At 44.4% G+C, this 16,540-nt stretch overlaps 1 protein-coding gene across 1 annotated transcript; it reads left to right on the top strand.

Annotated features, from left to right (window-relative positions):
- The first annotated feature begins 1,848 nt into the window (after positions 1-1,848).
- Positions 1,849-16,151, top strand: xylt2 (xylosyltransferase II). Its single transcript, XM_076752150.1, has 11 exons — positions 1,849-1,993; positions 6,197-6,740; positions 7,779-7,954; positions 9,548-9,750; positions 10,214-10,294; positions 10,716-10,932; positions 11,339-11,515; positions 11,650-11,906; positions 12,008-12,203; positions 12,585-12,918; positions 13,304-16,151. Exons 1-11 carry the CDS (start codon positions 1,862-1,864, stop codon positions 13,624-13,626), a joined length of 2,640 nt encoding a protein of 879 aa, XP_076608265.1. The 5' UTR covers positions 1,849-1,861; the 3' UTR covers positions 13,627-16,151.
- Positions 16,152-16,540: the final 389 nt, after the last annotated feature.

The following is a 16,540-nucleotide window of genomic DNA, read 5'->3' as shown; positions in this document are numbered from 1 at the left end:
GAAAAGTTCTGTTACGTGGAGGCAACATCAAGTCTGGGCTAAATTAATTTGCGGTCCTCAGAGAATGAAAGAGTTCACAAACATCGCATCTCTACTGGTTTGATTTAAGAACGACTTCAAATGGGTTTTTTTTCTTTAATAAGATTTATTTATGAATCTACAAAACACGCGGAATCCAAGAGATAACATGTTAAAGTGAGAATGTTTTCATCAGAAAAAGAGGACAGCTGCTGACAATTAGCTTGTGTTTATCTTTAATGTTTGCAGTGACATATATGGGCTTGTTCTGAGGTGGAGGTGTGATGCTTGTAGAAACAGACGGAAGGAAATGATCTAAATGTTTTGAATAAGTAATGAGGCTGTAGTTCCATATAGTCCACCCTGTAGAGCCACTGAATTTTCTTTTTTTTCTTCATCCCTAGAGTTTAGAAAGAAATTGGCAATGTGCCTTTCATTTGATTTATCTCTAATGTGTGTAGGTGCATGTAAATGTATGGATATAGTTTTTCATGGGTGTGTGTGCAAATCAGTGATTCAGTATTTTAGGTTGTGCCGCAGTGACTCCTTATCACGATGGCCTTAGTGTGTTTTCCAGCAGTTTGCAATTTGAAGGCTTTTTTGCTCCTGAAGAGGTGACAGGATCCAGTTTTTCACAAGAAAAAAGCTAAATCAGAAAAATAGACATTATTTTCATGAAGTATTAGATGAAGCCTTGCAGGGTCCTGAATCCCACTAACGGCACCAGTGGGCTAAATGGCTGAGTTGGGTTTTTTAATTTAGTCTCTTTTCTCTCTGGATTACTGTCTCTGTATGGATTACAATCATTACAACTCTGATTTACGGGACATAATGTTCTCTACATGCAATGTCATGGACCCAGGAGTGCTGCCAGAGGCCATCCTGATACAATTGCTGGCCTGCCTACTGCGTCCCCCAAGCGGGCACCCCCTCCCCTCATCTATGCATATGGGCGCCACAGCATGGATATAATTGTGAACATTTGTTACGACTTGGCAAGTGAACCCAAGTGTGACACAAGAGGAAATGAGACTGGAATTTGAATTAAGGAATATGGGACATGAGCCGGGCAGGCTGGAAGCATGGGGGCCTGGGTTAGTGGCTGGTTGTGATGAGCAAGGGGGAGAGCAGGGGCCGAGCCAAACAGAGACCAGGGGGTGGACAGCAGAGCTGAGAAGGTCCGGACTGGAATCTGTGGTGTTGGGGTGCGTGGAAGAGGAGCACGGCAGATGAGATGAAGGGGCAGCAGACAGGGTCCGGGACAGAGCAGACAGGACTGCAGGGAGATAGGAAGTAGGATTAGTCGCAACTTTTTAACCTGTTTATATTTTTGCCATTGTTTGATTTGCACTTTGCTGATATCTTAAATTTCATATTTGTAGTCACACATTTACACTGGAACTACCACACAACAATTTCCCTCCAGATAAATAAAGTCTGGAAAAATCTTTCAGAGAGTGAATATGCCAAACATTTGTAAGTAGATCCAACTCACCAAGAATGATCTTTACAGTCAGTATGTTTTACATTTTTGCCATTGTTGGATTTGCACCTTGTTTAGATATTATATTTGCACTCACACTCACACATTTGCACTGCAACTGGGAGTTTCAATGCGCTCAAAACACTGCAAAGGGAGCAACAAAAAGTTTTTTCTCTCAACACTGTTGTTTTATACGGAGATACACAGCATAAAAAGAACAAGAAATAAAAGGAAAAAAAAATGACAGTGTTTATAATTGTTGGAGACATTGCAGCAACCTGAGGATGGCGAGCGACACCGTGTGCGCGCGCAGTTCAGAATGCGCCCTGCACGCGCTCTCAGTCAACTGGAGTCGAAAAAATGGTGGCCAGCGCTCGAGTACAGAAGCTCCTCCGCCGATATAAACTCGCGATTGCCGCCGCACTAACTATCCTCCTGATCCAAGGGCTTGTGGTATGGAGTCTGAGAAGTCTAGAGGAAGGCGAGGCAGAGGTGAGCCGCAGTCCCTCCGGTTGTTTATGTCTCGACAGTGATTCGGTTGGGTTTAATTGTAGAGCTAGCCGTTAGCGTTTAGCTGAGCTCGCGCTGTGTTATGATACAGTAACGTTAGCTGACGGTAGCTAAGTTAGCAGTTGGAGAAAAGCGCCGCTCCGAAACATTTTAGTAGAACCGGACCAGCCCTGGTGTGTCTCTCTGTCACTGACCACAGCGCCGCAGACTGATACCGTAAAACACTATACAGTGCTGCGCTACATGTTGAAAACTGTGAAATTACTGGAGCTGATGGTACTCTTTATCTTTTATCTTAGTTAACTTGTGAAAGAAACAGCAGTGGTCTTCACATCGGTCATTGTCACTACATTCCTTTTGAAGTTACCGTGATGTTAAGAAAATGTGACGATGGGCAGACAGAGGAAACGGACAAACCCACATTACTCATAAAAGAGTAAGATGATGTCTTTGAAATGATGCAACTTTTGGGGAACACGTGAAAGAGCTCGTTATGATTCATTGATCGTTAACAGTTAGTCAGTATGAGATGACTCGCGTCATGTAGCTGTCCCAGGACATCCAGCGTCTGTTCCGCTTTATTTTTCATTTTCTCCTTCATTTTTAACCACCAGAGGCCTTTCTCTGCGGGGCTGCTCTGTCTCTGTGACCTTCACTCAGCTTTGAATCATGCCAAAACACCCAGAGAGGGAGCATAGCCCAGGGATACAGGTTAGAATTAAGCAGAGACCAGCCTGCACTACGTACCACTGAAACAGTGTATTTACCAATAGCCAAGTCCACCGTGGGAAGCTCATGTCGGTGTCTCCCTCGCACACCTGGAGCACACTACCTTGAGGCAGTACCTGTTCCTGTTCTCCCTCTAAATAAGGCGAGGGGAGTCATTAACAGATGTGACCTGTGGAGGGCTGTGCGTATGTTACTGATGGAGTTACAGGAATGCGAGCTGAGACCTGAGTAGGGAACCGTGCTGTTTCTCTATCCTGATATGATAAGAGTGGATGATGAATAGTATTCCTCCTAACATGGACAGATTACAGATCTGTGCCTGGAGGCACAGATGAGGCAGGCAGCAGATGTAATGCAGTGGCTCCAGTGGAGGAAAGGCATTATCGGAGAGGGGAAAAGACGGATCATGGTTCTCTATTCAGTGATCTGTGTCCAGCAAGACAGTTCAGTTAACTGTAAGCTGAACAGTAAAACAGTAAACGCGCAATGAGGCCTAGATGAAGTAATCCATTTCCTTTGAGCACACTTAAACATGGCACTGTGACAAAACGGGAAACGTGGCATTCACCATATTGCAGAAGTAGTGTTCCTCTTTGACTTCTGTCACCTGTTTGCACTATGAGCCTCCAGCCTTTCTGCTGCCTCGTCAGGTGCATTCAGGCTTAAACATGCTTCAGCAAAGATACAGAGGAATGTCTGTCGAGGTTTGTGGTTAACTGAAGCTCACCAAGGTCTGTAAAGGAGCAAGTGCACACCTCTAAAGTCTCACCACAACTGCACATAGTAGTTGCTGTCCAGACTGTCCTCTTATTAATGATCAATTTCAGTGGTTTTTTGGTAAATAATTTAATGTTGGTCTCATTTCTTCCCTGTGAACTCTGCCTTCTGAAATGTGACGCTGTTGCTCGCTGCGCTTGTCAGCCTGACATGCAACTATGTTGGCAGACATCTGTGCGAATCTCAGCGCACTGGGTCCTCGCATGTTTGCAGACACAGATTCAGAATCAAATTTCAGGTTCAAGAATGCATATTAATCATCACTTCACGTCTGAACAGTGCAGTGACCGCATTCCTCCATACTCTGTGGTCCTTGAGTTAATTCACATCTGCTCTAATCAGTGGCTTGCTGTGCATGTGTGAACACAGCCACATACATTATATGAAAGGCCTTGTGCAGACGAGGGGAACGACTGTGAGGACAGAAGAAGACAACTCTGTCATCCTTGCGTCACCCTCTGTGGAGTGCTTGCTGCCGCTTCTCGCTTCAGCAGATGGCGACGCTGATACAGTTTCGCTGGACTTTAATTGGAAAGTAAAGACGCGGCCTGGCTTGCCTTTGAATCAATACTTTTTTGACATGATGGTGTTAATTAAAAGCTGCGAGAACAAGTGATAAGGAAAATTGAAACGTTAGCCCTTGCTGCATGCTTGTCTTCTGTGTGAGAACATTTACTCTTGAAGCCAAAAAGTAGTAGTAGTCTTTATCAGTGTTCGCTGACAAAAGGCATAGATCTTCACACTAGTGTTTTATATTAATTTTCAGCCACCGTGGAGAGAAAATGTACCACCACTGTGGGAGAAAATGTGAAATGTTCTTAAATGTTAAAGGATGCTGAGAACAAACGTTTTTTCATCATAATTAATTCTTAAAATGTGAAGCGCTTTCATGCTACAATTTTCGTCTGAACCAAAACTGGGACCAAAATCGCAATAGAAAAGGCACCGAATTGTCTTATCCTCAATGCAGCTTTGTAGCTTTGCTGTTAAAACGAACTTTTCCAACAAAGACTGTGTTTACATGCAGATAAAAATGGAGTTGATCTGAGAAATCACATTAAAACAGAAATCACAAAAACCATGAAGTGCACTGCAGTAATTGTGTAAAATCAGGAGTCAGCAAACAGATTTCTCCTCAACACTTTTTTAGACTCACTCATGTCAGGTAAAATTTTACTTTGGAGTTCATTATTTTAGATACAAGGACACTGCTGTGCTGCTGTCACATTGACACTTTGTGTGTCTAGAGTCAACTCACATTAGAAACCCAGATGGAGAGAAATTCTTTAGCAGAAATCTAGATGTTTGAACTGAGTGTCAAAGGAAACCTGGGATGAAAGGAACCCAGTTTTCTTGTTTAGGAAATCAAGTTTCTGCTGACATCTGTCAAAAACCAGGCCACTCAAGTGCATGTAAACTCACTGAGAGAGGCTTGCACTGCAATGACTGGTATGTAACTGGGCTCCACGATACCTCTTACTGTAATGGGTTTGAGAGTGCAGTTGGCAAACATTAGCTGACTGCGCTGTGTTGGTTGGCAGCTGGTTCACTGGCAGTGAATTATCTGGCTCATTGTCCTACCACACAGCCCCGGCCCCTGTTCTGTTCCCACTGTCTCCGGGCTGTCGGCGTGCCAGCGGCGTGAGTCGAGCGAGCCCGCATTCTGCCATATCGCCTGACAGAGGCAGAAAGCCCTCAGCCCACTCACTGTTCTTCTTCCTCTACTCCGAGTACACATTTTGAAGGGCTTTTTTGTGTGATCCAATAATCTACTGCGCCAAAGCTGTGATGCTGTTTGGCTAGAAGATTTAGAAATGGCTTAAGTCCTTTTTTCAAAGTCTGCCTTCCAGTTTTGAGGTGTGATTTATGCTCCAGTAAGATTCTCACTATACTCTTGAATTACATATTCTGGAATTAAAATTAAATTACACACTTTGAAACTATAGGAAAAATCCCAGATTAGTGACGGTCTTGGTGCATGTATGTATAAAATTAGGGCGCACGCACACACATGTAGTAGGTGTCTGATAAGGATTCTGTATGTAGCCTCCTTAATGTCTCAGGTTTTTATGCTCAGTCTGAGGTGTGTGTGTGTGTGTGTGTGTGTGTGTGTGTGTGTGTGTGTGTGTGTGTGTGTGTGAGAAAATGTGACACACTCAAATGTATACATTTGTCCTGCATTTTCTGCCAGACGGTGCAGGTTTGTTGAGGTCTCTACAGTGAATCACTCAATTCATTATGTGTCTTTGAGTGTGTGTGTGTGTGTGTGTGTGTGTGTGTGTGTGTGTGTGTGTGTGTGGCTATCCAGAACTGTGCTTTTTGCAGATTAGCTCCACAAAAGGCAGAGGCTCAGCTAAAAATAACCCAGATCAGAGAAATGAAAAAACAAAACCAAATAAACACATCCTTCCCTCAGGGCCTCTTTTGGCTGTTGTCTTATTGGCGGTCTTCGTTTACCTTATGTCATTCTTGGATTGTGAATCAACACCTCCTCACAGTAGTGAGTGTCCAAGATGTTCTTATGGAATGAGTGGCACCAAATCTGGATTTAAAATGTATTTTTACTCTCGCTCTATCTCCCTCTCCCTCTCCCTCTCCCTCTCTCTCTCTCTCTCTCTCTCTCTCTCTCTCTCCCCCTCTCTCCCTCCCCTGCTTTCTTCTTCTTCTCTCTCTCCTCAGAGAAAAACAAGACGGTCTAAGCTGCCTGACCACAACAGCCAGGACCCCAAGAGAGACACCGCACTTTGGGAGAAACAAAAGTTTTTGTCAGGGAAGAACAGGGGCAGATGGAGTGGCAGGTTGGAGAAGACGGGGGGCACAGCAGCCAGTGCGCTGAGGAGAGGGACCAGCAGAAAAGGAGAAAAGCCCAGCATCAGGCTGAAGTCTCCCCAGGAGCGGGGCATGAGGGGAACTGGCTTGGATGGTGTGGTCCTCCATGATCTGTCCAGCAGCCGTAACTTCAACGAGACCCGTGGTGGCACTGATGGTGCAGCCAAGTTGCCTGCCGCTGCCATACTGGGGGAGCCGGGCAGTGTGGACGGGGCGCACCAAGCCCCCAGCAGTGACTTTGTGCCGAAATGTGATATCATAGGCAAAGACGCGCTGTCTGCCCTTCATCGCGCAGGGTCACAGCAGTGCCGACAGGAGATTGCCAACATCGTGTGTCAGCATCAGGCCGGGCAGCTCATGCCAGACGCACTTCCTCAGTTCTGCCCACAGCTCGGTGAGGACTCTTTGATATGTGCACTGATCGTGTGATGATGCTCAAGACACAGACACTCCGCACACACACGTCTGATCGTTTATAAATCCAATTTTTACTCGCTGCTTTTCATTTAAAACATTTCTCATTGCGACATTTTCTTGAAAATTCCATTAAATTTGTGGTGGGGTTTCCTTATCTAAAGGAAGCCTGTCAGTGTTTTCACTGGGTGATAATTGAATCCTCACGACAAAGTGTGCATTAGGAGGTATTGCCGTTTATGATTCTTAAATGCACAGTATGTAATTTCTGACCGAGTCTCTCAGTCAAAACAATTAAAACAAAAGATGTAATTTGATGAAGTAGAATGGGATCATGGGAGTTATTGTCTTCGCTGTTAAGCCACCACCATTGCTGATGAAACTCTATCTATCTCTGTCTCAGGCAGAAGTGTTCACGGACAAGGTGATGTGTTAAAATTTTATTCACACGTTATGTTTAGTCACATTCGCTGACTTCCTTCCTCGCTCTCTAACGTATTATCTGATATTTTCCCATGTTACCCTGGAAATTACAGGGAGTAAAATATTGACAGGTGACCAAATGAAACGCACTGTTACCTTGAATAAAATGACAGATTTCTCTGGGTTTGAACGTGGTGTACACTTTGCTTGTATACCAAGTGAGATTTAGACCTTGGTTGACCGCCAATCAAGTCACACATATCTAAGTTTATATAAAATGAACTTGTGTGTTGCTGTAGGTCAGTGTAGGGGCGCACTGGGACATTCAGCCCACGCCTTTGGTTTGTGCATACCAGTGGACACTGTTGGCAGTGGCCATGTGTGTGGGAAGCTTTATTGGCAGAAAAATAAGAAATAAGGACAAAACGTCCCACGCTTTAAATATATACACTTCACACATGAACCTATTGTGTAACTATATAAAGTCAAATTTCATCCACTGAACAGCATCTTTCTCAGCACCCAGCCTACAAGTTAGTATTCTTTGAAGCTCTCCAGACCCCACTGAGTGAGTCTTTTATATCTCTGTCCTCAGGTGTATCAAATCAGGTCCAGGCCGTTGGTGAGCTGGACAACAGCCTGTCTCAAGTGGAGAACCCTGTCAGAGTAGCTTTCGTTCTGATGGTCCATGGCCGTTCTGTACGGCAGCTCAAGCGCCTCATCAAAGCCATATATCACCGTGACCACTACTACTACGTCCATGTGGACAAGGTAAGTCCTAAAAGGAGACTACTGTACATGTTTCATTATATGGCCAATTGTCCTTGCTTGCACACAGAGACCATCATAGTCCAAATATGAGACAATTCATTTGTTTACTTCTGAGACCTGGAAAAGGTTCTGCTGGTGATACTAGCTTACAGTATTGTTTATTTATGTTCAGGCTGAAGTGTGTTTGGCACCCTGCTTGGGGCTGGCTATGCTGAGCACAGAAATGCTTTTACCGGTTAGGTCTTGTTGCATTATGAAGGTTAAATTTATCCCGTGGGTCTCACAGTGTGTTAAAGGGGATTAGCCTGGATAGAGTAAAGTGTGGTTATTCTTAGGGCCTGGATTTAGTGGAGGAAAAGTCTGCTGTCATATGAAGCCGGAAGGCAAAAGACGAATGTATGGCTGAGTGGTGATATGAGGCTGAGACCTCAGATGTGTTTAGTGCAGAAAGCAGAGAAACAGGTGCGTGTTGTCAGCGCACCTGCGTAGCTAGAAAGGTTTTGAGTCCCAGGGAGTTGCTCTGTTCTGCTGCCAAGGGACGGTGGAGGGGCTCACTGGAGGCAGTGATGAATAAGAAGTCAGTGGGACAGTCACACCACAGACAGCAGCATCTTAGGCACTTTGCCAACCTCACCTCATATATCTCCAAGGCAAAAGCCTGTTTGAGAGATGAGGCTGCAAAACAGGTCAGGTTGTACTGGAATCAGTCTACCAGCTCCTCTGCACTCCACCACCCAAACATCCTTTTTTCCAGCCATGCACGAATCAGGACTGTGAGTTTGTGAGTCATTCTGTTGCCTTCTTTTCTGCGGTTGCCTCTGTTATGAACACAGCCAGGATACCCCACACATTTTTGCAATGTCTGGTTAAATTCAAGGCTTAGAAAGAAATCCTTTGTTCCAGCATACATTGGCATGTTGTCCAGTCTTTATTTGATACAGTGAATCAGTGGCTCACCATGCTTCACCAAACCCAGAGCAAATCATTTCCAAGTGTCTTATCCTCTTAAAGTGCCCATTTATTGCTTCAGAACCTTTTATGAGCTGTGTTTATTTGGAAAAAGGCTGCTTGTTAATTAGGTGCTAATTAATGTAATTTAGCTCTAATGGAAATTAAAAACTCTTTTGAACTTACAGATTTTGGCTTCCTGCAATATTCAGTCAAACAGTCACACTCATAGCTACATCTCTCACCACCTTAAATGTGAAGCTTGACAGCTGCTTGGCTCTTTGACTTCCTCTATCTCATCCTTTATTCCCTCCTGAAGTTTAATCCCTGCTTGACTTTTTTTTTAACAGCATTTCCTTTAAGTTCACTTCATCTTTCTTCTGTCAAGCTGTTTCCTATTGAAATTTGCTACAAGGCAAAAATGGCTCATTTGAATGTTCTCTGTCTCTCATCATGGTGACCCACAATGCAAAGCGTTATGTGGCTGTTGTTGTGCTCAGATGAAATTCTCTTCTCTCAACATGAGCCAGCTCTGTGTGGTTGTTGTGGCACGGTGGCAGCTGCAAATCCGTAGGACTGTTTATGATGCAGAAACACAGTTTTCACTCGTTCAACTGTTTGACCTTTCGCTTTAAAACTCTCCAGCGGTCCGGCTACTTGCATCGGGAGGTCCTGCAGATAGCCCAACAGTACCCAAACATTCGAGCCACGCCCTGGCGGATGGTCACCATCTGGGGTGGTGCCAGTCTACTGAAGGCCTACCTACGCAGCATGCAGGACCTGCTATCTATGCTGGACTGGAAGTGGGATTTTTTCATCAACCTGAGTGCGACAGATTTCCCCACCAGGTTGGTGCAGCAGAGAAATATTATGCAACATCCGTAGTCCTCAGCAGGATTCTCAAATGTTGCTGTGTTTATACTCGCTGTATTAACCCCAACTCCATTCAGGTGTTAAGTACAGCGCGTCCAGTACAAATACTGGTGTTTGGTTCAGCCATGACAGCTTTTACAGTTATTGCTGATTCTTCATTGATTGCCTTTCCTATTGTTAGCTAGTTATCTTTCAATACCATGTGGAAATTTGAGTAGTAGTCATCATAGCATTTACCAGATGGCAAGAGTGATCTGCCCAAGGGGGAATAAGCTTGGATTGGTTGGATGCACACAAAGAAGCCTCTGTCAACCAAATCCTGGCCAAAGTAGCCGATTTCATTCATGAATATTTTTCCAAAGAATCTTCTTGAGTTCTGTTTTCTCTCTTGTTTTACCTCTGCCTCCTTTCAACTCTCCCCTGAACGCCCTCCTGCAGGACGAATGATGAACTGGTGGCATTTCTGTCGCAGCAAAGAGACAAGAATTTCCTCAAGTCCCACGGGAGAGAAAATGCCAGGTGAGTGTGCTAGCTGTCAGATACACAGTCAGCTAAAACACACATCTGGTTGGGGCACTAACATTTGATTTTTTTTCCCAGTAAATTGAAAGGATATTTCAGATTTGACAGAAATGTTGTAGTCACTCAGTGGTCGTGGTAAACGATGCATGGACATAAACTCACACTACGGATCTGAGGAGATATTCCAGTGAGCTGGCAGCAGCGAATGGGACCAATTAAGAAAACATTTTAAACTCCAAGTTGTTGATATGACACAGGGAGGCAGCAAAACAACACGATGAACTGATTCTGCTGCCATTATTTAATAAAGCATGGCAGCTCAGACAGAAATGGTTTGTTTGATCATCAACTTTGATGAGTGCTGTAGATAGCAGTGTCTCTTCCACACATCAATTCAGACTGCGCTCTGTGTTTGAAGGTTTATTAAGAAGCAGGGCCTTGACCGTCTCTTCCATGAGTGTGACAACCACATGTGGCGTCTCGGCGAACGCAGCATCCCAGACGGCCTGGAGGTCTCAGGTGGCTCTGATTGGTTTGCGCTCACCCGCCGCTTTGTGGAGTACGTCATCAACTCCCAGGATGACCTGGTGTCAGGGCTGAAGCAATTCTATTCCTACGCTCTGCTCCCTGCTGAGGTAAGTAAGCCTTAGGTGGTCTGTTTATCTCCCGCAGTTGAGACAGACAGTTTGATATACAAGTCTGTCTCATGCTTGTCCTCCCCTGCCAAGTCAGAGGAGCCTAGCGGCGGAGATAATGTAATACTTTAAGCTTTCATACGCAGTGTGCAGCAGAGGTGCCAGACGAGAGTAGGGTTCACTCGAGTTCATCTGACTGTGTGGTTTCATGTCTCAGAGGAGGTGCAGTGGTTTGTTCCCTGTTGTTTGGTGCTATAGAGGCGTGACCTTTCGCAATTTATAGTCAGTGGTGAGAAGCTGTTTATACATGTCTTTAGTGGTTTGCAATGTCTTCTCTCTCACACAATGTAGCCATTGTTGTATTGCGCAGCTCAGCAGAAATGATGCATTTACTCCTTCTTTCCAGTCGTTCTTCCACACGGTGCTCGGGAACAGTCACATGTGCGACACTCTGGTGGACAACAACCTGCGTGTCACCAACTGGAATCGTAAGCTGGGATGTAAATGCCAGTACAAGCACATTGTGGATTGGTGCGGCTGCTCTCCCAACGATTTCAAACCGCAAGACCTCATTCGGATCCAGGTGGGCGAGCCAGACGAGGGCCAGCTGCAGAAAAGCCTTCCTTGTAGTTTCCCAGTCTCTCGTGTTGTATCACTCCCATTTTGATTCAGTGTTTTCAGGCTTATTCCTATTATTTTTGCTTTTCTAATCCACAGCAATTGACCCGTCCGACATTCTTTGCCCGGAAGTTTGAGTCAACAGTGAACCAGGAGGCCATAGACATCTTGGACACTCACCTATATGGCCAATATGCTCCAGGCACCGTTGCCATCAAGGCATACTGGGAGAGCCTGTTTGAGCAGTTGGATGGTGTGGGCTCACTCAGTGATGCAGCTCTCACTGCTTACACGTCTTTCTTTCGCCTGGGCCTCAAGAATCTGGCAACTATTCAGAGCAATGCAGAGGCGTGCAGGTCCATAGACACTTTTTTTTTTATGTGTAAATGATAAAACGTGTTTCTATTCTCTATTTCTGTGTTTCTTATGTGTGATTTTTGGTTTCCACTCACTACAGGTTTGAACCAGTAGGCTACCCTCTATCAGTACACTTGTATTTTTATGACGACCGCTTCCAAGGGTACCTGGTGCGCCAGGAAGTCCAGGCTGTGGGTTCAAAGGTCAAGGAGACACTGGAGATGTGGGCAGTGCCCCAAGCCACATTTGTCCTGGAGACAAACCTCAAGGAGTTTGAAAGGCTGAAGAATCTGGAAGTAAGTAAACTTCTTGTCCTCTTGTCTGAAGAAGACGATGAAGATTCTTCATTAAAATTGAAGTTTTTGTCCTGCACAACTTCTAATATCAAGGTACCCGAAGAAAACTGCTGTCTCAGAAGATTTTCTTCTGGATATGAAAAAATTGGGGTGGTCTTATCGGGGCTTGATCTGGCCAAAACTGAACTTTGAAGTTTAATTAGTTTAGAAGTATGTTAATATTGTGAGGGATGCTCGTGCAGAAAGTGCGAACATATTGTCTCACCTTGTCCTCAAAACAGAATATGAAAGTCAAAGACAAAGGAGACGTTGTTTTGCTGTATTGTGTCACCTAAACCATTATTATTTCATTATTGTTCGTTTTGTCTTTCTGCCTGACAGATTGGCACAGAATGGGATCCTAAAGAAAGGATCTTTCGTAACTTTGGCGGAGTGATCGGCCCTTTGAATGAACCACTGGCAGTACAGAAGTGGGCACGTGGTCCCAACCTCACAGCCACTATTGTCTGGATTGACCCAGCTCTGGTGGTGGCGGCTTCTTATGACATTACTGTGGATGTGGATGCAGAGTACACCCAGTATAAACCCCCATTGCAGCGCCCCCTGCGGCCCGGTACCTGGACAGTACAGGTGTTAAAACAGTGGGAGCGCGTGGCAGAGGTTCGCTTCCTGGTCATGCCTTTAACCTTCAAAGATAAGGAGCCGCTACGCAAAGGTGAGACATGGATTCAGAGCATTTGATTGTCATTACGTCAATTTACAGGACAGAGCTGAAGATATTTTTTTGTTATTGGTAACAATTCCAATGAAAGACCAAAACCAGCATTTGTGTAGTGGTGTGTTCAGACCAAACATGAGAGTTTTTGCCTCGTGTGACTCAAGCAAATATGATTGCGGGATAATTTGTGTGTTTGCATTCATGGCAGCCTCTGACTGAATTTAGCTCTCAGCAGAGACACTGATGCTCTCTGTTTCCCTTGAGTCACGTAATTTCTGTCTCCCAACGTAAAAAGATGTAAATTCCTGTCAATTTGTGGTTTTGCATTGACTTTGTATGTAATTGTGCCACATGAAAAATTTGCTTTGTGTTTTGTCTGCAGAAGAGGACAGCTGGCTCCATGCAGGTCCTCCAGGTAATCTGTACCTGGAGCAGAGCTACCAGCAGCTGAGCTCCATGCTCAAGCTGCCGCCCCAGGAGTCTGCCATGCAGGAGGCCCAGCGCAAAGCCCAGCTGGTGGGTCAGCCCCTTGAAGCGTGGGTGGATAGCAGTGTAGCGGCCTTCTGGGTTACAGGCGACCTGTGCGCCACACAGACTTCATCTTGCCCAGCCATAGGACCTTGCTCCAAAACCTCCTGGAGCTCTCTGTCCCCAGACCCCAAATCTGAACTGGGTCCAGTCAAAAGTGATGGGCGGATCAGGTAGCAAGAGAGGAGAGACTATAGACTTCAAAACACATGCAGGGTGACTGAGGGAGAGCTGGACCTGCACTGGAGAGCTCCAAAGGTACCTGTGTGAGCCGGATATTTTCTCAGTGTTTGACTCAGAGCTCAAGGGCACATAAACAACAAAACATCTGAGCATTCAAGACATTCTCAGTGACGTGGGAATACAGACTTAAAAGAGGAGCATATGACTGCTGGAAATTTGCACATAGATGTTTGCAGGCGCAAAAACGTGTCATTGTTTTGTGAATGGTTACAAAGATGCCACATGTGCTGTGTTATTTTGCCGGCACACAGGTTTTCAGTCCGGGTCTGTCTGGGTCGGAGTTCGAAAAGAATCCCCTGCGCATGTTTGAACGCACACCTTGTGGTTTTTCTTCTGCTTTGAAAGAATCAGGAAGCTGTTGTCAGAACTCCACAACACGCTCGTTGCTGTGTTCTGTCTTCATTTCAAGGGAGAGCAGAACATCTGAGTCATATTATTGTGCTTATTTTGAAGCATTATTATGTAAGCATATGGATCAGGCAGATGAAGTGCACTTTACTGTAAGACTGTAATGTTACACAGAGGTCACTTGGTTACGGTGTGAGAAGTGAAAAGGTCATGGATAAGGTCACATCACTTCATTTTACAGTACACTCAAAGATGTCCCTCCCATGCACAGATACATCACTAAATGCGTGGCGTTACAACCTCTATTAGGACAAAATAAGGAAAAAGAGTAAGGGTTCTTAGGTTTAGAGTATTCTTTCTTACTTTTTTTTAGTGTTGTTTAATGTGTCATTACATTTTTGAATAGTTTTTTTAAAGTATTTGTTCTGTTTGTCAGTTCCCTGAACTGCCTGTAAAGTTCTCTTTCATGTCCGTTGTTACAAAAAAAAAGCTACCATGAGTTGTTTCTCTGGTCAAAGGAAGTGCCTGAGGGCGACAGCATCAAGGTAGTGAGGTTCCATTCAAATTTCCTCTGAAACAGACGACAATCTCAACTTGAAACTTCAGCTGAGCAGCCCCCACCTGATGATGAAGACCACTGATGTAGTTACAACCTTCAGGAAGTGTGTGTCCGTTTCAGTTTTGAAGGTGAAATCTTCTGTATTAGCTCGTTTTTTTTTTTTTTTTTTTAACTAATTTGGATAAACTTGAAGAGAGTATTCATTTTTCTTTGCTTTCTTGCCGAGAGTTAAAGGAGAATTCATGGATGCATGGTGAACATGAAGCTACAGCCAGGAGCAGCTAACTTAGCTTAGCACAAAGACTGGGAAAAAAAACCTGGTTTCCAAATCAGACAGTTTCACAGATGGTTACGTGCCAGACTGTTTCTTGGTGCCAACAAAGAATTTTCATAACCATCTGTAAAAACAGCGATTTGTCAATTACAGATCAAACAAGAGACATCTAACCTCTTGATTAGGGAGCTTTAAATGTCCTGACAGGAGGATTTTCCTACTTTACTCTAGCTCTTTCCTGGATCTGTGCTAAACTGAGTGGCTGTTTGAGGCTCATTATTACCATACAGACATGAAAACGGTCAATCTTCTCATCCAGCCCTCGACAAGACAGCGAAAATGCATACTTCCCAAAGTGTCTCAACTTTTTATTTGAAATGCTAGACTTTTAAATTGCAAACTTGGTTCGACACATTGCTGCCCTCAGTATGTCCACTAATATGCAATATTGTCACTTTGTGTCGGTTATTGTACAATTTTATTTCCTAAGGTGTATTTCAACAGACCGCTGTAGGTGTATGATTTTATTATTGCTGATCAAGAGAATCTAAGCTGCCTTTACGTAGTGGTAAAGATGAATCGTTTACTACAGGTGAATAACTTCCAGAGATGTGCAATGACTGCCTTTTCAGAGGATAGTGAAGCCCCCTGCCTGTGTCTTAGTTTGCTTTTTTGTTACTGGTTTTATTGTCTGTTCTTAATCAGTAGTTGGCCACCATATGAGTTTTCAAGTGACCTTGTTTACCTTGCACAGCACAGTTGCTTCAGTGAAGCCCCAGTTATTGATAGAAGAGAGCAGAATGATGAGGTGTCGCAGATGTTATTTTTCTATACTGTTTGAGAGGAAGTGTGTGTGTGTCGTCTGTTCATCTCCAGTGCTCTGTTCAACTATTAAAAACTGCTGTCTAATTATGTTGCTTTTGACAGTCCCGCCTGTTCAGTGCGGTTTGAAGCAGACCTTCTGTTTCTTGTTGTTTTTGTTTTGTTTTCGGGTTGGAGGGGGGGGGTCTCCGACCGGTTGGTGAGTCATCCTGAGCCCCCTGGCTTTTGTCTGAGTACTTCAGCCTGTCACTGTATGCCTCCGGAAATGCTCGTAGGAAAGGCATCGTGACTGATGACTCAATAAAAAAACAAACACACTTAAATGAAGGTTTTTGTCACGCTGTGTCTGATTACCTCATCTGTCAGCTTTAACTTAATCTAGTTGTATTAGGGCAGTAATTCTTGATGTTTTTTCATTCTAAATGTACTGCATTAAAACCCACTTTTTGTTTATAAGGTGTTTTTTTTTTTTCCCCTTTAAAGCAGATGTAGGACATGTTTACGAGAAGGAGAGGCGCTCTCCAGGGTGCTGAACTCTTCCTCGCTGTCACTTCTTTGGAGAAATGCCTGACGTGGTTTTACCTCATAAATACTGTAAACTACACCCCCGTGTTTGCCTCTAACCAGAACGCTTTCATATAAATATTTAGTCCAGTTTGCGCGTGCTTTAACCACAGGACTCGAGGTAGTTTTACGTCTTCATTGAGGATATAAACCCGAGGTATTCGGACCAGGAGGGGCGGAGTTGATGACCGATGGGCAGGGGCAACAAAGACCGGACAAAGCTAAGGGAGAGGAAGTTACCCGGTTTATTTCCAGAAGCTCATCTGCTTTTCAGCAGAAAA

Source organism: Chaetodon auriga, chromosome 16 (assembly GCF_051107435.1).
Source record: "Chaetodon auriga isolate fChaAug3 chromosome 16, fChaAug3.hap1, whole genome shotgun sequence".
Taxonomy (NCBI): domain Eukaryota; kingdom Metazoa; phylum Chordata; class Actinopteri; order Chaetodontiformes; family Chaetodontidae; genus Chaetodon; species Chaetodon auriga.
This window is presented reverse-complemented; position numbering and strand designations above follow the sequence as displayed.

Excerpts from the sequence above, each read along its gene's own strand:
- xylt2 (XM_076752150.1), top strand. The coding sequence starts at position 1,862 with ATGGTGGCCAGCGCTCGAGTACAGAAGCTCCTCCGCCGATATAAACTC. Across the intron at positions 10,933-11,338 it reads ACGCTCTGCTCCCTGCTGAG|TCGTTCTTCCACACGGTGCT; the intron begins GTAAGTAAGCCT and ends CCTTCTTTCCAG. Across the intron at positions 12,204-12,584 it reads AAAGGCTGAAGAATCTGGAA|ATTGGCACAGAATGGGATCC; the intron begins GTAAGTAAACTT and ends TCTGCCTGACAG.